This window comes from Meleagris gallopavo, chromosome 1 (genome assembly GCF_905368555.1).
Source record: "Meleagris gallopavo chromosome 1, MGAL_WU_HG_1.1, whole genome shotgun sequence".
Taxonomy (NCBI): Eukaryota; Metazoa; Chordata; class Aves; order Galliformes; family Phasianidae; genus Meleagris; species Meleagris gallopavo.
Genome location: NC_139404.1, coordinates 56,302,393 through 56,320,387, shown reverse-complemented (window position 1 = coordinate 56,320,387; position 17,995 = coordinate 56,302,393). Strand labels below are relative to the sequence as shown.

The following is a 17,995-nucleotide window of genomic DNA, read 5'->3' as shown; positions in this document are numbered from 1 at the left end:
GTGATCAAATTCAAGAATACCAGCTTGTCTATGACAATGTCTTAACCAGGAATTAACTTTCTAGCTTGAAGATGTGCTGTTGTTTGAGGGAATTGTGACCAGAACTTAGCAGTAATGCTCAGGAGAAGAAAAGCTTTTTCAGCACTGAACCTAAGTGCTTTTTCTGGTTATTGGAGGCAAATGAGGTTTAAGTTGGATATTTAATCAGGGAGAGGCCCTTGTTCTTATTTCCTGCTCTCTACTGGAGTCTAAGCACCATTTGCATTCCCAGAGTTGTTTTCAGCTTGCCAGCTGTGGGGCACTCAGCATAGAGCTTCATGAAAATGTGTAGTCTCATGTTGTTGCAGAATTTAAAAGCAAGCAAACAACTTCCCCCCCCCCAAAAGCACCACCACACACCAGTACCAACAAAAGAACAGGAGGCAGGCAAGTGGTAAAGTGGTAAAGGGAAGGTGTAGTTTCATATCTGGTGTGTGTCAGCAACTGTGCTTATGTAAAGCAACAGACATGTGCATGCAGATGCAAAGAGGAATGAGATGCACGTGTGGATTCATTGACTGGAAGCTCAGATTGACAAGATTCAGCAGGTACTTGTAGGGCACTGTCAACAGAAGGAGGCTAGACTTGAGAAATGTAACCAGGCTTTGTCTCTTGGGAGCAGTCTGGGGTGGTCCTCTTTGGTGGCGGGACAGACTTTAGGCCAGATTGTTTCCTGCCAGGTGTCTGTGGTGCAGAGGTTTCACCCTGCTTAATATGCTGTATAGCAAGGTGGGAGTCAGCTCCTGGTCTGCTTGGAGCAACTCATTTTTGGTTGAAAAATAAGCAATTAGAAATATATGCACAGATCTGAATCGTTAATTTGCAGTATCTGCTGACCAGAGAAAGAGCTGGCTTCTTAATTCAGTTTTGCACTCTGCTTGGATCTACATAAATTACTAAGTTGAAGGTGTATTTAGTAGACATAGTGAATTCTCTGTTTTAGAACTCTTAATGCAGTTGCTCTGTTTTCAATATTTATTGATCCTACCGTCTCTACTACCAATCACATATCTAATTGTAGAACTGGGAATCCACTCTTGAGAGAGCTTGTCAGATACAAGAGAGGCTTTGTTTTCTTATACCAAGGGACACAATGACACTTCTTAAACTGACTTGATAAAAACTGACTGTGATTAAGTCTGTAATGAAGAGCCAACCTTCTTATTTATCTTCGCTTATATTTTAAAACAACAGCAGACTTCTGTTATTTGTTTAGAGCTGCGAGAAATGCAGGAAATGGTGGAGGGGAGCTGCTTACATTTCTGACTAGCAACTGCCTCAATACTGAAGATGTTTCTACATTTGTGTTTATTAGTAGTACTGTTTGTGTGTAGGATCAAGCAAATACATCTGTTTTGTTTGGCTCCGACTAGAAATACAATGAGGAAACTGACAGAGTACAAAGAAACAAGACCATGTTGACCAGCGTAAGTAGTTTGTGTAGCTGATGTGAAGTTTCTTTGTATATGTCATGGTAAAGCTGAGCATTTGACAGAACTGTTATCCCAATGCAGGAAGAGGCTTGAAGTTGCTTCATTGAAAACTTAACCAGCAAGTGATGGAACCTACTTTTGCTGATTAATTAGCAGTTGAAGTCAGCATCTTGTTTCGGCTGACAGCACAGCAGAATTAGAATAGAAAGTTTGTGAAAGCAAAAACAAGTAGCTGGGTTGGTTAGTTGGAGGGGGAGCAACGCGTATGCAAGTGTCAGAAATAAGATTGTTTTCCTGCGTAGTCAGCTTGGGAGGAGACGAAATTTCCTTCTCTGGACAATCTCTCAGAAAAGTCACCAGATTGTTTGTGATTCTCTAGAGAAAGGAAGCGCTCATCCCCTGTGATGCAGGGAGATAAATGTCGGAGTGGAAGTCCTTCAAAGAAATACACATGCTTCCTCTGCTTTAGTGGCATGGTTCAACTTGCATCTTAAATATCTTTTGGAGAAGTGCTCTGCGGAAGTGTGACCAAGATAAGTTTCTGTGGGGTTTTTTTGTTAGTTTGTTTGTTTGCTTTCTAGGCCAGAGAGAGAGGATTCTGAAGTAATAAGAACATAAGATGGTATGAGAGTACCTGACATCATCAGTTGTTTTGTAGAAAAAAAAAAAAAAAAAAAAAAAAAGAAAAAATGATGGGACTTATCCAAACTTTGTATGAGAGAATTTAGGGAAAAATGAATTTAAGCTTGTTTTGGGTTTTAAGCTGATAGGGTTTGGATAAGGAAAAAATCCCAGTTCCCATTTGTTGGAGTTGTTGCATCACTTGCCTTTCTCTGTAAAAGCTGACAACCTACAGTTGCAACTGCTTAGGAATTTCACTGAAGAGATTGTGTGGTTACTGTAGAACTTAAGTTATTAGTAAGACTTCAGACAGGATTCCAGTGACACATCAGTTGTGGCTTGCAGGAATGTGCTCCGCGACCTTGAATGGAATAAACACACTGTGCACTGGAGCCTCTGGAGTCTCCCACTTATCTACAAGAGCTGTCAGCCTTGATGGGATGATTGGAACGTGTTTCTGTGAAGGGTCACAAAGGATCTACTGCAATATTCAGGGCAGTAACAGTAGCAAAACTAGAGAAAGGAACTGTCATTCTTGAGTTTATTGTAGCTTGTGGGGTCAGACTTGTGGCATGTAGTCAGTATTAAGAGCTGTGCAGGCATAGGCTTGGCAAGTATGTCAAACCTCTGTCTAGAGCAGAAGGGGTTATTGGGGCAGAAAATTGGGATTGAGCTACGACGTAGTTGTACACTTAATTTTGCTCAAGTTGCTGTTGGTCATTTCCTAGTAGTTCTTTCAGTCTAGCAGAATGTGTCTTTTTGGAATATCTTCATGCAATATGTAAGAGCCATAAGAACGTCTATAATGCGTCAGACTCAAGGTGTAGCCCTGTTTCTTCCATCAGTGGTCACAAATGGATGCCTATGGAAGAGTACAAGAACAGAGCAGGCATGTGTAATATTCTCCTGGAATGTTCTTTTGAGTACAAACTGTTTGTCGCACAGAAATCTTTAGTTGAAGTATTCTCTGTTTGCTAAACCAGTCTCCATTAAATCTGTGCTGCAGGTCCTGGAAATTTGTCTTGTGGCAAGGAATTCCACTGGCATGCTTGCACGTTGTGTGAATAATCGTAGTTAGTGTTGGACTTGGTTGCTGCATGCAGGATCTCTAGCTTTTGCACTTCGTACTGCAGGAGGTAAAGTTTTCCCAGAAAAGTTGTTTAATACAGGACCTTGTACAACAACAAATGGCTCAAACTCATCATAACTGCAGTGAGGATAGCATTAGGTTTCTGTCAGCATTCTGAATTCTAGTAGGAAAGAAGGAACGTGGTTAGGTCAGGGCTGTCTGTAACTCAAGTGCTTTATGGAAAAGTTTTAAGTTGCTTTTAAATTAACACTTTTGACTGATCTTGATTACTGACGGAAATCTCCTCCAGTTAAATACTAGTAGTGTGAGAAGGCAGTCTGAAAGCAGTTGTGCAGTCCTGAATGGTGGTGTGCTGGAGTGTGGAAAGTTAGAAGAATTGGTATGTAGGTGTGAGAAATAATGAGTCGTTGAAGTGTCTCAGGTGATGATGGTCCTTGCTCTTAATTTGTTTGTGGCCTGTTGCTGTCTGCACACTGCTAGCTTCCAGAAGAAATGTTTGTCTCATGCTATCTGACCTCCTTGGTGGAACTGTTACAAGGACAGTAAGGAGTCTCTGCTGCTGGGCTCTGAGTTTAGAGGTGGCCTTTCATTCAGTGTCTGCTCTTCTTCTGGGAGCAGGAGCAACTTGAGCTCAGTTCTTTGGAATTTCATTTCTGCCTGTAATGGTCTGAGTAGACCCAGTGAAACTACGGGGAAAAATGGGGTTGCAGATGCTCCTCCTGCTTTCAGAAAGTGGCCGTCAAGTAATGTAGCTGTCTGTACATGGTCAGTAGAGTCAAATCAGCATGTACGTTTTACCAAACCAATGGCAGCTTCTAAACCATATTAAGTTGTTCAAAAGAGTTTCCTTTTCTTCAGTGTTGTAGAATATTGTGTGGTCTTGCTTAACCGCAATTAGAGATTATTAGTGTAAAAAGTCAGCATAAATTTGGGCCAGAAAAGATCATTTCATTATTGTCTTGGTATGTATCATAAAAGAGTCACAAGTATATACGTATCTGAAAGTTCATGAGATTTGTACTTTTAAGTCTTACAGAAATTAAGCAGGATTGTGAATGCTGTACATGATGACAACTTTTAATTCAGGTTTCTCACTCTTGTCACGCCTTCATTAATTAGAACCATCTGCCTTTTAATTAGACGAGCAATCATATAGTCTTCTCTACAGTCATAAAGACTAGGAGAATCAGATAATTTATGCTAACAATTTTGGTAAGATAAAAATAATTTATCATGCATTCACAACTGGATTCCTTTGGATGCACTGAGTACCAGATTTACAAATATAACATTTCTTTTGAGTAAAGATTTGCACCTTACTTTCTGCAGGTAGTGGTGTGTGTTTGTGCCTCAAGCTTACAGACAAGTAAGCATTGGATTTCTGTAGGCATTCAAGCTGTCCTACCAGTTTCACCTGTCAAGTATAAGGATAATTCATAGAGGAGATCTTTAGGCAGCTGAATAAACTAGTTTTTGGCTTTTAATTACACACCTGCTTTAACATGATTAGGTTCTTCTAATCAAAAACAATTACAAATTCCCATGTCTTATCAAATGCACCAAAAGCAGAGTTTATGCAGCCTATGCTGGTGAATACTTTCTTAAGCATGTAAGTGCTTTGGGATTTTACACGTCTATGAACAAACTGGTAGAATGAATCGTTGACTTTCAACTAAAAATTACTGATAATATTTTTTAAAATATTTGGATCATCAGGGAGTGCGTTTGGCCTACCTCTCCTATTACTGAAAGGCAGAATCAAATGAGACATTAAATTACTTGTTTTTATTGGGAAGTAATTAAACCATGAAAGACTTCTTTTGGGTATAAATGCAAAAATGCAACCAAAATTTTACCACTGCCCAGGAGTTAGTTAGTCCTTTGTATCTAAGGAAGACAGAAGAATGCTTCTTTGAAGCTGGTTGGTGAGGCAACGTGAGCAGAGGTACAATAGCAGATTGCACTGGCTTTAGTTGCGATGGAGCTGCTTCTGCATTGCTTGAGAGGAATGTTTTGGTGTGGTTTTTAATTTTTCTTCATTTTTCTCTTCACTGAAAGGAAAAACAACCGTCTTTATATTGACCTGTGAGTTCTCTGACTTCTATTCTAGTTCTCTTCCCCCTTCTTACCTGGAATGAGCAAGCAGGCAGCTAGGTAGCGCTTGGCTGTCTGCTGGGGTTAACCTACCATGCAAATCAAGCTGTGTTGGATAAACTCAAAGTAGTTGAATTCAAAGAGAATAACTTAATCCACTTCAATTTTATTGACACAGTCTTATATTGCAAAGGCAAAAATAAAGAAAACTTCTCATTATAAAATCGATGGCTTGTCATCATCTGAAGTGCCTCGTGCAACATCAGTCATTGCTTTTCTTGAGGGTATTCCTCAAGTATGGATTGTTTGGTGTGTGGTGACAGCTGAGTGAAAGGCCAGTTATGGAATTAAGATTTTGTACTTTAAGAGATGGGAAGTCTGTCTGAATAAAGTAAATCAATGGTAGAAAAAACACTGTTTGGAGTATTTCTTTCAGCCCACAATGTAGTAGGCAGGTGTTTGGTGAAATGGAATGAAAATGACATGTCTGAAAAAAATCAGAAATGTTTCAGTTTCATTTCTGGTTAATCATACTTAGATGTGTGGCCTCAAGTGTCATTTAAGTAAACCAATCAACCAAAGCTTTAATAGTGTATGGTAGTATATATACTACTTTGATACGGACATACTCATTTTTAGGATCTGTTACAATCAATTTAGAGAAGGATGTGATTTCTAAGCTTTCCACGCTACGATATCTTTCCATTATCTTTGAAGTATTTCAAGTTGGATTGTTCAAGACAGGATGTTAGGACAAGTGGGCTCAGGGCCTGGCCTACTAGAAAGATTTAAATAATCTGATTTGTAACTTTAAACTTCTGATGCACCTAGGTTTTGGATTTGGGCGGGCTTTTTCATCACCTGAAGAGCAGAGACCTCAGGGTCTTTGAATCTCATACAGTGGCTATGGATATTTTCCTAAATAAGAACTTCTTTTTATTAGTGAGTCACTCAGCCTTCACATCTTCAGGCGCTGGCATTCAGCCTAACACAGCTTTTAAGGTGGTGATCCAGGTGTCTGCTATGATCTTCTTAGTGAGTGTTTTGAAGGGTAAATCCCATACTGTGTTCAGAAAAAGCTTGAAAACATTATAGTTGAAGGCTGCTGTTGAGAAGACACGCTGGATCTGACTCAGTATGATTTAGGCATGGTGTACTCTTGATCAAACATTTGTGTTGACATAATTCAGTTGTGTTCTATAAATGAGTACATTCTAATAACATTAGAGGTGCGGATGCTGGTAGCAAATGTCTACACAAGTTAAGCAGGATGTGTTTGATGGAATGGTAACAGCTTTGTAAATGGGTAAATTCTGTACAACTTCACTTGGAAGCAACATGTACTGCAATGCAGTTGTCTCCCATGTGTTTTATATGCTTAATACATTTAAGATAAGTATTCCTAAATGTTTTTTTTTTCCTCTGGAAGTTAGTCAGAGCATCATGCCCTGAGGTCAAGAACAGCAGTGTTTGAAAGCCATATTTTTCACTGCATTGAGAATATTCTGTTCAGCATCATCTTAAGTCCACTTTGCTGCAGAAGGGAGTTAATCTTATCTGTTAGTGCTGTAAAAGAGGACTGGCTGATTTGGCTAAGCATTTGTCCTTCATACGTAAGAAAAGAAACTAACTGTGAAATTCAGGCTTGGCTTTTTGAGACCCTTACATGTACAAGGGGAAAACTATCATTATTTGACAGAACAATAACTTAGTTCATTTCTCACCCAACACAATTGAATACTGTGAGCATGTGGCTGACGTATAATCATAAAGATAGGTAACAAGGAAAACAAAATGTGATCTTTGAAGGTGAGATAAGTACTCTGAAGTATATTTCAAAAGCTGAAGTATTGTAGTTACTATAGCTAGTGCTCCAGCTGTTGAGAATTTTTGTGAAACTCTAAGGTGCCATAATACATAACACTTGACGGGAGTGAACTGAACTACAGTGCAAACTGAGGGGAAAAAAACTGATTTGGCAAACTAGTTTTGAGAATTATAATGCTAGATATTCAGAGCTGCCCCGCCTGCCCGCTTTCAGAGAATACCTTTATTTTGATTTTGAAGTCTTGTTGGTCTCTGTTGGTATGAAATACTGGAAGCTGCACTAGAGTAAGGAAGCATTTTTAAGTTAGTGAGATTATGCCTTGAGTTTCTGCTCTGATGTTGGGTGAATGATGTAAGAGTTATTTAAGGATGTAGCCCTGAATTTCTTACTGAGTCAGGAATGACCTGATTTAGAAATCTATTATGCATTGCTTAAATGCTTGTGGATGCAGCATTAAATACATATCAGCAATATGTTTATGAATACCTACTGTCCACAGAAGTAGTTTACATGAGGAAAATAAAGGAAATTAAGTGTTATGGTTCTGTTTCATTTCCTTATGTGGTAAAATTGGCTTTAGAATTTTTGGAGGCACCAGAGTCATTTTTGTTCATTTCCTGGGGACTTCATATTTGCAAAATTGAGCATGTTTTGATGTCTCCCTGAATCACTGCTTGCCTTGCCTTGAATTACAAGGTGCATGAGTAGATCACTTTCTCTGGTGTATTAGTAAGCTATGCAGTTAATACATATTGCAGTCCATATTGGCAGCTTCATTGCTGTACCTTAGGTTTGTATAGCCTGTGGTGTTCATTTTTGAAAAACAGTTTTGCCAAATCAGCTGTTCAGCTTTTTATTAAAATAAATAAAACCTTTTCTGATTTACAAATATTAGAAGTGTGAGTAACTTAAGAAACAGTTAAAATTTGGACTCATGTCCCCTAACTAGAACTGGTGTGATTTTGTAAGAGGTAAATGTTGTGAAACATCTTGGTTCTCTTAGTTACAAAATAAAGGGATAAAAAGATAATGAATGGATGTGGACAAAAAAGGATTTGATGTATTAAGCATTCTTTATTTGATGCAACAAAACACAAACTTTGTCCAATTTACTGGATTGCAGTAATAAGGAAGTATATATTGGAACAGATCAAAAGCTTTCCCATGGGGAACATTAAAAAAAAAAAGTGCCACTGTGATTTGGCCAAAGCAGTCTATGGGAAGCCCATCAAATCCTTGACAGAACTGGAAGCCCACTGGGGCTACTTGACTGGCATGCAGATGGCCGCCGCCGCTCCCAAACAACCACTCTGAGTTGCCTGTCTGTCCATCAGGTGAAGGAAAGAGTTCTGCTGGTTTCTTAAAGTGAGTTGTATCACTTTCATGGTACAAGACTTTTCCCATTGGAGTGTGAGAAGAGAATGGGGGGGAAGAAAGGTTTAGATGTGTGTTCTTTTGCTGGGTGAGATTTCTACTTTGCTGCAGTCTGTGGTGTGGACTGAAGGAGGGGGCTGAAGGGCTACATACACAGATGGTGATGGACCACACTGTTCCAGTCTGGGAAAATGATTAATCAATACCAGAGAGATCTTTTCAATTACCTAGTTCTTTAGCCTTCTGTTTCTTTGCTCATGAGCTCTATAAGAGAATGTTCTAAATGTTATGCTGACTCAGGATCCTGATGGTTTTAAGAGTAATTAAAACACTGTTTTCTAGCTAGATCTTCTTGTAAATGGCAGTGAAGAGAACAAATGTTCTGGCTATGATTCTGACTGCAAGATGCCTAAATATGGTTCAGAATTTAATGAAAGGAACTTGGGACAGTGATACTGTGAGGAACGGTGAATGATAAGCAAGGGAAATAGTTAATGCGTATTTTCATCATCATCCTATTACACTTGCTTGGTTGTGGGCAACTTTTATGCTTCCTGAATTTTGATAGCTTACCTTTCTTCTCTTAATGATCTCTTAAAAGGAAGTCTGTAATGTCGTAATCTTATTTTCAACTCAAATTAATAAAAAGCTGCCTGGGGTGGTATTATTTACACCAGTGTAATTTATTGATATAGTTGGAGCTCTTCAAGTTCCTGATGCAGCCCTTTGTTTCCTCAGGTGCTGTAGCATGCTGTTCTTAATGTGGGATGGTTTTTATTTCCTCCAGTGCTGGAGGAGGAAAATGTGTTCTAATGAGCAGAAGATTCCTTCCCTGTTTCTCTTCCTCCTTTCTTTAATGTTAGTTGCCCTTCTGCTGCTTGGCCTTTCCTCCTTGTCCTGCTCCAGTTCCATATCCAGGTCTGCATTTTACTACCCTGGTTTCTTCTTACGCTTATTAAATTCTTTGAGGTTCTCTGCATAAGCTAGAGTTCTCCCCCCTCCTCCTCCTCCCCTCCCATGGTTGTTTCTAATGCTTCTTGTAGGCACTTTTTTTTTTTTTTTTTTTTGCAGCTGTACTCCTTCTCCAAACTGAGCTGTCTTTTTTTTTTTCTTAATCAATCACATCATGAAAGCTGCTGCTTCTGTATGTGTTTCCCCAGCTGTTTCAACCAGCTCTTCCCTACATAGTTGTTAATCTTATTTTTGTTTCTCTCCTTTTGCTTCTTAAGCCATTCAGTCTCTCTTCCTTCCATCCTACTTAGTTGTTTCCTACCAATCTACTGATGCCAATCCCATCTCCCACTTTATACGTGCTTTTCCTGGCAAGTTTCTGAGTTGTCCTGCCTCCCTTCTTCCATTTCTCTGTCATGATCAGTTGCTTTCCTGCCTCTAGGCATTCATAGAATCATAGAATGGCCTGGGTTGAAAAGAACCACAGTGATCATCAAGTTTCAACCCCCTGCTACGTGCAGGGTCACCAACCACCAGACCAGGCTGCCCAGAGCCACATCCAGCCTGGCCTTGAATGCCTCCAGGGATGGGGGCATCCACAACCTCCTTGTGCAACCTGTTCCAGTGCGTCACCACCCTCTGAGTGAAAAACTTCCTCCTAATATCTAACCTAAACCTCCTCTGTCTCCCCATTCCCCCTTTTCCTATCACTATCCACCCTCATAAACAGATTTCCCTTTTCTCTTTGTTGATTTGTCACCCTTCTCTGTATTTGTATTTCTTCTTTGACTGCTGTGGATATTTGTGGTGAAATAAGTGCAGGCGCAGGAAATATAAACTTGAAATTTCTGTGGAACTTCTACCTCAATCCAGAAAGAGCTGTATTTGCAGGGAGAGTATCCCTGACCTGAAGAACGCTCCTTTGTTCAGTGGAGATGGTTCTTGGTTGGTCCTGTTGTGTGGGAGGCTGGAGCATGCATCTGAAATCCTCTGAGATTTTTGTGAAGAATGTTTACTCTCTATTTGTAAATATGTATGTTGGAAGCAGAGAGAAATATGTTACAAGCAGTTAGTTTCAGTGTGAACAGTTAAGTTGGTGGACATATCAGTCCTAGTCCTCTGTTGCTTAAAATGGAAAATTGTTGACGATATTGACAGTAATAGCTGCTCCCAGGCTTCCTGTTATATCTGTGCTTAGTAACATCCACTGGTACTTTATACTGGAGAAGTGACCCATTTCTACAAGTGGTTGAGAGCCATAATGTTAATTTATAGGATGGGAAGGAGTTGTTTAGATGATGTCTTAATACATGGTTTTATTAATGGTATTCATAAAGCAAAGTCAGTTGAGGTTGAATATCAAAATAACGAAGCAGTGTGTTATAGGATGGTTTTTCCAATGAGTTGGTAGAAATTTTGTTTTAAACATTTACATGTTGATCATATGGAAGGCCCAAATACCGTGTAAGAATACTGTGACATTAATGGGAGGAAGAATGTGAAGCAAAATATTCCTGTAAGTTGTCTGTTCTGAGAAAGTGTTTGTTTGAGTTCTAAGAATGCAATATATCGCGTAACTCAAATGGTATTCACAAAGCTACTTGAAATAGACTGCTGCTTTTCACTGTCATCCTTAAGTAGGACATATGGTACCTAAATACTCATGGAAATCGAAGTGCAAGGAGCAGAATCTCGGCTCTGATCCAAAGCCAGCAGAAGCTGATTAAGAGCCTTCTTTTGGCTACCAAGGTTCTGGCTTAGACTTCTCTAAGCTATAATTGAGTCTCAGGTGTTCAGGCAGACTTTTTTGATTTGTCAGATCTGTGGGCTTTTCTTCAGGTATGTCACGCTGTGCATGAGTTTAGGAAAGGCTATAGGGTGTGTATGAACTGAAGTGTTACTTTCAGTTTATAGTTTTAGAGATGGTAACTGGGGACAACTAGTTAATCACCTGATTATGTATTGCTCTGTTTTTGTGGCTTGATGATATATTATGTTAATCAGACATGTGCTTAGAAATAATGTACCCAATTCCTATGAGAGATTCTTACAACTAAGAATAGAGACAAGAAAAAATATCTTTACTTTGCATAGTTTCCACTTCTTTCTTTGGCCAGCTCTAGTGCACATCTCCATCTACCCACTATTTTCAAATAGTGAAACGGAAGAGAGGAATGCTTTTCTTCAAGTAGAATCATAGAATCACCAAGGTTGGAAAAGACCTCCAAGATCATCCAGTCCAACCATCCACCTATCACTAATATTTCCCACTAAATCATGTCCCTCAGTACAACATCTAAGCGTTTCTTGAACACCTCCAGCAATGCTGACTCCACCACTTTCCTGAGCAGCCCATTCCAGCACCTGACTGCTCTTAAGGAGAACAGGTTTTTCCTGATGTCCAACCTGAACCTCCCTTTTGCTCTCATCCTCCTCATCATCAGTAGTTACACAGCAGAAGAGGCTGACCCCCACCTCACCACAACCTCCCTTCAGATCACTGTAGAGAGCGATAAGGTCTCCCCTGAGCCTCCTCTTCTCCAGACTTAAACCCAGTTCCCTCAGCCGCTTTCCCACAGACTTGTGCTTCAGACCCCTCACAGCTCTGTCTCCCATCTTTGAACATGCTTCAGGGCTTCGATGTCTTTCTTGCAGTGAGGCACCCAAAATTGAACACAGCACTCAAGGTGCAGCCACACCAGTGCCGAGTGCGGAAGGAAGGTCACTTCCTTGCTCCTGGTGGCAACACTGGGAATAATGAAGGAAAAAAAAACAGGAAATATCTGTAGAGTTGCAAATACAGAAGTATTAGTCTGCCTATCTCGGGTGATAGCTTTATCTTATTTGCATGCTTATCTTCTTTTTTAAAAATAAAATGTTCGCATCTCATAATGTTTTTTTGGAGAGCAGTCCAAGCTGTTAGTTCTTTCACTTTAACTCCCCTTTGGCATGTTGCCCTACTTAATCTTGCAGCTTGGCCTGAATTTTTTCGTACATATACATAGTTATTAGCTGTCTGTGTGCTGTCTCCGCTTTCTTCAAGGCAAAGAGAGTTGGAAAGTCACCTTTTAGAGCTGAGTCAAGGTTTCATTCAAAGCAGTAGTACAAATACAGAGCTTGTTTTCACTTCTGGCTGAGCTAGATTGCTTATATACTAGTCACCAGTAAAACAGTATGAAGAAGGTTGAGAAACTCTTACCTAACGTTCTATAAAACATAATAAAAGTCTATTCTAGCACTTGAGCATCAAAATGTTTGCATCAGTTTAAGGAGAGAAGATGGAATTTGTTTTAATTCCTTTCTTATTTATTTGGCGTGTAGGTTCCGGCAAGATGTGGGGTGACAGTACGAGACAGCCTGAAGAAAGCTCTGATGATGAGAGGTCTTATTCCAGAATGCTGTGCTGTTTACAGAATACAGGATGGGTATGGTTTGTGTGTGGTGGTTCTTGCTCTTAAAATTTCTTGTTGAAGTTATCCAGCATGGCCGCTTCTCTCCAACTTCATTGTAACTGTTTTCAAAGTTGAGAATTATATGATACTTTGCACTAAAATAAGATGTACCTTATGAACGTGTCTGAAAAGAATGACATACTCCTTGAAAATGATTTGATCCCTTCAAGGATAAATGTAATACAGTGTAATATGTCCTTATAGACTGACAGGACTCCAATTCATGCTAGCTGAAGTATAAAAGTTTCCAAGAATTTCCAACCCTATAAATTTAGATTGTTTTACTGTGCAAAATTAGTAATCTCTTCAGAACAGGTCGTTTCACACACACTTCATTTGATAAGAAAGGTATGTCATCCTGGAATTAAGTCAGCCACTACTGAATGTAGCTGGAAAAAGAAGTGAATTTCTTTTATGATCTTTGTCCAGAGAAGATATGCTTTCCTTGGTACGTGCTGAACTTAGTGTATTGTCTTTAAAATTTCCTGCAGTTAGAGAATGGATAGTAAACTTCCAAAGACCTGCAGGGATTTGTGTGCTAATGACAACCTTATTTATGCTTCAGAGAGAAGAAGCCAATCGGCTGGGACACTGACATTTCCTGGCTAACTGGAGAGGAGTTACATGTGGAGGTCTTGGAGAATGTGCCACTCACAACACACAATTTTGTATGTACCATTTTTTAAATGAAATGTTGAGTTGAATTAAGTCAACTCAAAAACTTCTAAGTTTTTAATCACAATAGCTTGGGTTTTGTAGCTATAATTGTAATTGAAATAAATGCTGATAAAGGGTACTTGATATCCCTTAGAACTTTCAAATTTGGATGGAATATACCCTCTAAAATGTATAAGTGTAGTGATTTTAAATCAGCACTGCATTGCAGAGCTGTAATAATAATCTACTATTTTCGTATTGCTGTATCTATAAAATGTATTCTGGGCTTCCCTGCTGACTCTGCAGCAGCAATTAACTAATGAACTAACTATTCCCAGAGCAGTGCTGACATCACCAGTGATGCTAGTGCACAAATATGTTTTGACCTGATAAGGCTCCAAGTAAATGGAAGGTGCTAGACAGAATCCATCTACATCATTCTGGCTCCATGCAAATATTGAAAATAATGTTTTTCACATTGAGAAGACCGACCTTTTATTTAAATAAGTGAATAATGGAAACTCTATTTGTGCAAGCACCTTAAACTATTTTACTCAAGCTAATTTGGCTTTGGCTAGCTAGATTAAACTCTAGAACATGTAATATCTCTGAATATCCTTCTAAAATCTAGATTATTATGTGTACTAGTATGACTAGAATATGTATGTTATATGTTAAATACTGCTAAATTTGAAAATGAAACTAAAGTTTGTTGGTTTTTTTTTCCCTGTATTTTCTCCCTCTTGCAATTTTAAATGTTTTCAACAAGAAGCCGTAGCTACAAGCCATCTGTGTCTTTCCAGTGCTGTAGATGTTAGATAGAAACGTTATTTGGCTCCTGGAGAAGTTAGAGGATAATCTTTCAGCAGCTTTTGTTGCTACAGGTTGTTTCCAATTAATTCTGAATGTTTGTCTCTAGCATGATAATATAGTTTTTCTTCAGATTTGTTGCTATTTTTCCTGGGGCTACTGACGTATTAATTCCAAGAACATTTTAAATGCATGAAGATAATCTCAAGAAAGACAACTTTTTTGTTTTAATATATAAAGCTTTAGTTTCATCATCAAAAAAAAAAAAAAAAAAAAAAGAGGTCTGTATTAGGCTTACAGAAGGATTTTATTTAATTATTGTTATTTTTGACAACATAGGTAAGAAAAACATTCTTCACGTTAGCGTTCTGCGACTTCTGTCGAAAGCTGCTTTTCCAGGGATTCCGATGCCAGACGTGTGGCTACAAATTTCACCAGCGCTGTAGTACGGAAGTGCCACTGATGTGTGTTAACTATGACCAACTCGAGTAAGTCATCATATTTTGTTTTCAAGTTGAGCCATCGATTAAGCTGATAGCTCTCAGTGATTTCTTATGTTAAATCTGTAATTCTGGAAGTCAGAGGAGGTGCCTGAAAATCTATAGGAGCTCGACTGTTCTTGGGAAACTGCTTAATTCATATTCTGTCAGTGCTGGTTCAGACAACCAGGTCAGATACATATTTTTTTTTTGCTGGACTATGAAATGCTTTCTTTGAAGCATGAGTAGAGTGGCTGTGCATTTGATTGTTTGAGACAGACTTCTCATTGTTCACAGTTGTAATTCTTAATCAAAACTGGTTCTTTTTTATGGGATGGCTAGGGCCTTGTTTAAGTGTTTAGATATGGGTTTATTTTCTTCACTCCGAAAAAAAATGTTGAGAGATGTGAATTTAACTTGGTCACATTGCAGTTGAATATAAATCCACATGCAAGTTTGCCTAAATAAGAAGCATAAAAGAACATGCCTCGAACGTTCATGTGTTCTTGAATTGATTTATTGATTTGTATAAGCCTTTGACAAAGTCTGAGCAGAGGCCAATAAATCTTTTCATTTAAAGAATCACTTAAAATGCTAGTTTTTCCCTCAAATATGTATTTAATGTTTTGCTTATGTTGATATTTACAGCTGTTTCTTTGGGCACCTTTGGGCTTGGATAACATAGTTTATCCATACTTATGTTTGATTGATTGTTTTTTTTGTTTGTTTTTTTTTTCTTTGTTTTGTTTTTTGGCATCTGATTTTGGCAATGCCTCAGTGCAAACATTCAAACTAGGTCCTCAGTGTATAAGTAAGTTGCATATTCTCAAGGAACTAGATATTTAGAATTTCAAGAAAGAGACTAAAAAATTACTTTCTGAAAATATATCCTTTGATCCTTTCTCTAGTAAATAATACTTTTTTAATAACTTTCAAGGTAAGGTGTAAGCATAGACTCCATTTTTAAAAATTAGGATTTAATCAGCGCTGGATTTTAGATTTTTTTTCCAGTCTCATGAGTGTTGTGGAATCTTCTGGGTTTTGCACAAGTTCGGTTGTTTTTGTTTTGTTTTTGCCTCACAGTTTGCTGTTTGTCTCCAAGTTCTTTGAACATCACCCCATATCGCAGGAGGAGACCACCTTAGGAGAGACCACCCCGGCATCGGGATCGTACCCCTCAGTGCCCCCATCAGATTCTGTTGGGTATGACCTTATTCCTGCTCTTTAATACCATAACACTTCAGTATTGTATGCTTAGAAACTTTCAAAATACTGCTCTGCAACCATCTCTACATTTCTTTTGTAATCTGGCTTGTCATGCAAGTACATCAACTTGTGCTTAACTTCAAAGAAGTGAATGTTTTCATTCACTTGAATGACATATATTAATATACAAACTAAAAATTAAGTGTGTGCTTAAGTGTTTGTAGAATTGGGGCCTTACCTGTTAAAGAGAATTCTTTTCTATGGTAGCACAGACCTGGTCTAAACTGGAAAGATTTTATTCTTCAAATCAGTGCAAACTAAAATGCTGTCTTTACAAATTTGTTTAGTTTGTGTAATGGAATGAAAATTTATTTGCCTTGGAGTGACAAACCTCTGTTTCAGAATAAGTCACAGCACTACAAGATTGATATGCGTAGATGCCAAGTCGAGGTGCTTTTTTACATACACACTGCTTTAGTATTGTCTGGGCCAGATGTCCTCCTATTTAGATGCTGGGATGTACCAACAGTATCTGTTTGCAGATCCAGATTTTGTAAAATCAGACTTCTCGAATTGATTACAACCTCCATCCCCTGTATTCCCAACAAAGATTCAGGCACTTTTCTCTGTGGAAAGGTAATGGATCACATTTAGATTGTGATCCTAGTAATTAAGAGATCATTGACAACTAACGTTAGAGAGTGGAACAAATCTGCAGGAAAGATGAATTCAAGGATGTGTATCAAAGTCAAGAATCATGATGCAAATTTATTAAAGCACCAAAGATAAAAGCCTTCAGGAAAATGCTCCTGGGACATGTGGTACTCTGTGGAGATGAACTGAATTTGGCAGAGAAGCTATCTTGGAATGCTGAGCATTGTGCCTGACTAAAGCAGAAACACAGTTGGAAGCTGCACAAGCGCTTGAGGACTCTGATTGGAAGAAAAATTCCCTGAACAGCTGAGACTATTTTATGAAAGCTCAAATATGATACATCCCAGGAAATAGATTGACAGTGCTTCATGGAGGAACTTCATTTGGTAAGTAGAAAGAAAGACAATACTCTTATTTGTAATAAGTTGTGAAGTTTCAGAAAAATTTTGGAATTGCTCTTCTGTATAGTGAATATTGTTCTTATATACTGTAGGTTAGTACAGCAGATTGTGGGCAAGCCTGCTGAGACAGTCTTGTAAGCTAAGCATGCTTTGGCACTGTCATGATACATCTGAAATTAAAACTAAGCCAGAATTATTAATCTGTGATGAAGCTTGCTTGCACCAAATGTGCTAAACACATGTGAAGACCAAAAGGGACCATACAGCACTAGTCCTAGTATTGTTGTATATAGTAAATTTTCCTGCTTTACAGTTGCCACTGCCCTCACAATTATGATTCTTACTGGTTCATGAGGACACAACAGAATGAATTATTTTAGTTTATACATGCAGTACATGGAGCAGTCTTAGTTTTGTGAAATGAAAACTGAAAGGAAAAACTGAAACAAATGATGGTTAATACCTTAAGGTTTTGAAATGTTTTTAGTTTTCTATTTGTGAAGTTAAATAAACTTGCTGATTTAGATTATAGAGGTGTTTTGTTGTGTTTGCTTTAAGGTATTTTGTTGTTTTCCTTAAGATTAATGTATCAGTTGCAGGAGCTGTTAAAGGTTTCTAGCTCCCCACGTTTTTGGTTTCTTTCCTCCGCTCTACACTTCGTTGTTAAAACATAAAAAGACATGCAGCATGCCTTCAAATTCTTTTGAAGATAGTTTATGGTTATGAGTTGTTCAAAAAGTAGTGTGCGTCTTACAAAGGCATGCATTTTTCCCCAATCATTTGTATTGGTACTGTTTTCTTTCCAGAAGCAACTCAGACACTATTGTATGAGCATATAGCACTGTCTGTGTATTTCTCCAGTTATCTTTTTTTTTTCCTTCTTTAATAATACTTCTCTGCTTTTTT

At 38.4% G+C, this 17,995-nt stretch overlaps 1 protein-coding gene across 8 annotated transcripts in view; it reads left to right on the top strand.

The window, feature by feature from the left end:
- BRAF (B-Raf proto-oncogene, serine/threonine kinase) overlaps positions 1 to 17,995 on the top strand; it is an 81,955-nt gene that overhangs the window by 27,983 nt on the left and 35,977 nt on the right. For all 8 annotated transcript variants that reach the window (XM_085228707.1, XM_085228725.1, XM_085228756.1 and 5 more), the window contains exons 4-7: positions 12,752 to 12,855; positions 13,448 to 13,550; positions 14,689 to 14,837; positions 15,912 to 16,031. In XM_085228707.1, the coding sequence (XP_085084833.1) occupies positions 12,752 to 12,855; positions 13,448 to 13,550; positions 14,689 to 14,837; positions 15,912 to 16,031 (476 nt within the window). The remainder of the gene's footprint in view (positions 1 to 12,751; positions 12,856 to 13,447; positions 13,551 to 14,688; positions 14,838 to 15,911; positions 16,032 to 17,995) is intronic.